Source organism: Hipposideros armiger, unplaced genomic scaffold (genome assembly GCF_001890085.2).
Source record: "Hipposideros armiger isolate ML-2016 unplaced genomic scaffold, ASM189008v1 scaffold_1497, whole genome shotgun sequence".
NCBI classification, from domain to species: domain Eukaryota; kingdom Metazoa; phylum Chordata; class Mammalia; order Chiroptera; family Hipposideridae; genus Hipposideros; species Hipposideros armiger.
This window is the reverse complement of record NW_017732847.1, coordinates 33511-36940: the sequence shown is the minus strand read 5'-3', so window position 1 is coordinate 36940 and position 3430 is coordinate 33511. Positions and strand designations below refer to the sequence as shown.

General features: G+C 35.0%; 1 protein-coding gene across 1 annotated transcript in view; it reads left to right on the top strand.

The window, feature by feature from the left end:
* The window catches only part of MASTL (microtubule associated serine/threonine kinase like), a 40056-nt gene that overhangs the window by 9630 nt on the left and 26996 nt on the right, over window positions 1-3430 (top strand). The window contains exon 3 of the mRNA XM_019634083.1: window positions 1339-1478. Coding sequence (XP_019489628.1) covers window positions 1339-1478 — 140 coding nt within the window. The remainder of the gene's footprint in view (window positions 1-1338; window positions 1479-3430) is intronic.

The following is a 3430-nucleotide window of genomic DNA, read 5'->3' as shown; positions in this document are numbered from 1 at the left end:
CTCTTAACCAACTAAGCCACTCAGCCGGTCCCCAAGAAGTGTTTTCGTGATTGATCGCTTTAACAAATATCGACAAACCTCTATGTACCAGGGAAACTGCTAACCTGAGGAGAAAAGAAATGACCTTCTTTTATTATGCTCTTAGTAGACAGTATTTTATAGCTTAAAACTAGGAAATGTTGAGAATAATGAGTAGTACATGTAGAATGAATAATATTATAGAGCATAGCAATAATGGAGTCATCTGAAGTTACATGATGCTAAAATCATTGATTGAAAGTTTGTTGGGAAACAGGTTGTTTACATAGTTTCAAAGTATCTCCCCCAGATTATGTATTAATTATGGGGGAGGAGGAGTTCTTTAATGGAGAAATTTGGAGGTAACCACTTGAAGTGATCCAAGTTAATATCACGAGTAATGGAACACACTGATGTTAGTTAGGTGTCTCATCTGGTGGGAGTCACTGACAAGGACTCAGTGTTGCTAGTGTAGTATTCCTGCCAAAAATGCATAACCTGAATCAAATCATGAAGAAATAATCAGATGTCATGAAAGACTGTCCCCCATACTCCCCCAAAAAATGCTAAAACCTGTTTCACATTAAAGGATCCTAAAGAAACATGACAATTCAATCCTGGGCATGATCCTGGCTTGAGCATGGAAGATGAGGAGCGATGGTACCAGGGACAACATTGAGATAATCAGAGAAATTTGAATATTGACTATACATTAGAGAATAGCATTATGTTAGTGTAAATTCCCTGAATTATATCATGCCATAGTTATGTGAGAACGTCCTTGTTAGAAGATACATAATGAAGAATTTAATGGTAACAGGTCATGGCCTCTTCAACTTTATTCTTTAATTGCTCAGCAAAAAATTAAAACTCAACATTAATACCAGTTGCTAATGTTGCCATATAGTTTTTTTATTAAGCTGTTTAGTCTGAACAAAAATACATGCATATAAGATATTTGTGTTAACAATTAACGTATTATTTATTTATTTTATATACGTGGAAAGGAAGAAAGCAAATGTAACAAAATGCTAACAATGAGTGAATCTAGATGAAGAGTACATGGGAAATCATTCTGTTGTTCTTACACCTTTTCTATAAGTCTGAATTTTTGTTCAGACGAAACAGTTTAATTTATATTAAAAAAGCTGTATAGCAAACACGACTAAACCTGGTATTAATGGGTACTGAGTGGTACCAATAAAATGTGTTTTGTACAGAACCATGCTAAAATATTTATAGCTGTGATGCTCAAATGATATATATTTTAATGTAATCATATTGGTTTTATTTTGCAATGTTTATGTTCCTATTTGATAGGTAATGGAATATCTTATTGGTGGAGATGTCAAGTCTCTCCTACATATATATGGTTATTTTGACGAAGAGATGGCTGTGAAATATATTTCTGAAGTAGCATTGGCTCTAGACTACCTTCATAGACATGGAATTATCCACAGGTAAAGACTGACTTTTCTTCAGACTATTACTTAAAAACATAGATCATCAAATTATGTATTAAATATTTGTATGACCACTTGCCCATATATCCAGGNTCCAAATGTTTATAGCTTTATTTTTAGTTTTTTAAGTATCATTTTGAATTCATGGAATTTTCTATGTTTTATGTGTTTTAGTCCACTGTAGGCATTATTTTCTATATTCCAATTGTCCCATCTTTGACAAAAGCCCCTTTGGTTAATTTGCCTTTTTATACTATCCTAGTATTCTGAGAGCTTTCTTGCTTTCTGGTATGACAAGGTACTTAAGACTCATTTTGTAAATGTCCTGTACTAGACCTGAGGGAGGAAGTCTAGCTCCTTTTATTAGGAAATAGTGTTTAGAGACCATAGTGTAGGTGGTAGTAAGTAGTAATGTTCAGTGTCACTAGGTCGTCATTCCTTTTAGGCCTTTTGTGTGGACAAATGAGGAAACACATAGTTTTATGGAAACAGAAAAATATATCATGAGTTCATACAGCTATTTTCAATTGAATGGAAGATATAGAATTTTTACTTCACATCTTTGAAAAAATATATAAACTATAAAAATTTTTGGAGAGAGTATTTATATTCTTTTACCCTGAGAATCTGGAATCCTAATAACAAAAACACTCACTTCTTCTCTTTAACTTCCAATATATGCATTGGGTTGTCGGAAAAGTCACGGCGTATTTTTTTCTGTTTTTTGTTGCAAAAATGCGTTATGACTTTTCCGACAGCCCAATATATTTTTAAAATAATGGTATCAGTATTGTTTTACTGACACTAAAACAACTGGATTCAATTTTGGATTTCCTTGCCATTCTTTTTGTCTTTAGGTGGTATGGTCAAGTTCTGTTTTTTGACGTCACTTGAAATAATTCTTTGTGTGGCTATGAAACTTGGTGTAAAGCTAGGTTCATTTGTTCTCCTTTCATATCAGAGATTTCTACTTCAAAGGGGAATCCATAAAAATATTAAAAGAAAACTGATATAAATATTTTTATAATCATAGAATGGTACAGGACTTACTAAGTACAAGATAAAACTTACTTAATACTTTAAAACATGTGACACAAAATACCATATACATAGTCAAACAACGTGTTTGGAGAAAATATTTATTGTTCAGAAGACAAAGGGTTAATTTTACTAATATGTAAACAGAGTTTACAAATCAATAAGAAAGGGTAAATACCCCACTAGAAAGTGGGCAAAGAATGCAAGTGGTTCACAGAAGAAATATAAAAGGCCAAAAACAATGTGTAAAGATGCCAAATCTCCCTAAAAGTGTAGAAAGTAAACATTTAAACAAGTCTATCTTTTCTTCCTTAGGTTGACAAAGATAAAAAGGATTGATAATCATTGTTGATGAGGACATTAAATAATAATCTTCATGAGCTTAACTACAGTATCTGTTTATTTCTCTACTACTGAATTATAAACTCTTTTAAGTGCAGTGACTACATTTTTTTTTTTTAAGATTTTATTGGGGAATAAGGGAAGGGGAACAGACAAGTTGCTGTCCTTTTGTTCTTCAGTCTAGTTGTGGAGGACGTCGTTTCACTGGCCCATGTTGGTATTGTGATCATTGCGCTCTTCCCAGGTGAGGGAGATCGGTCGCCGGCCACTGAACAGCTGCTCATGGCGGCTTTTGGCAACTCAAACCGGCTGCTCACACCAGCTGCCAGCCACTGATGGTAGCTTTTGGCAGTCCACTGCCGCCTTACTGCAGCCTACACGGTCACCGGTGACTCACAGCAGCCCAGCTCCAGGTCAAGCTGTTGTTCACCATCTTAGCTGTAGAGGGTGCAGCGTCACTGGCCCTAATGTGGGATCCCAAGCCAGCTCTTAACCAACGCGCCAGTCGGCTGGCCCTGCAATAACTACATTTTATTCATGCTTATACTCCCAGCACAGTATGGAGCACA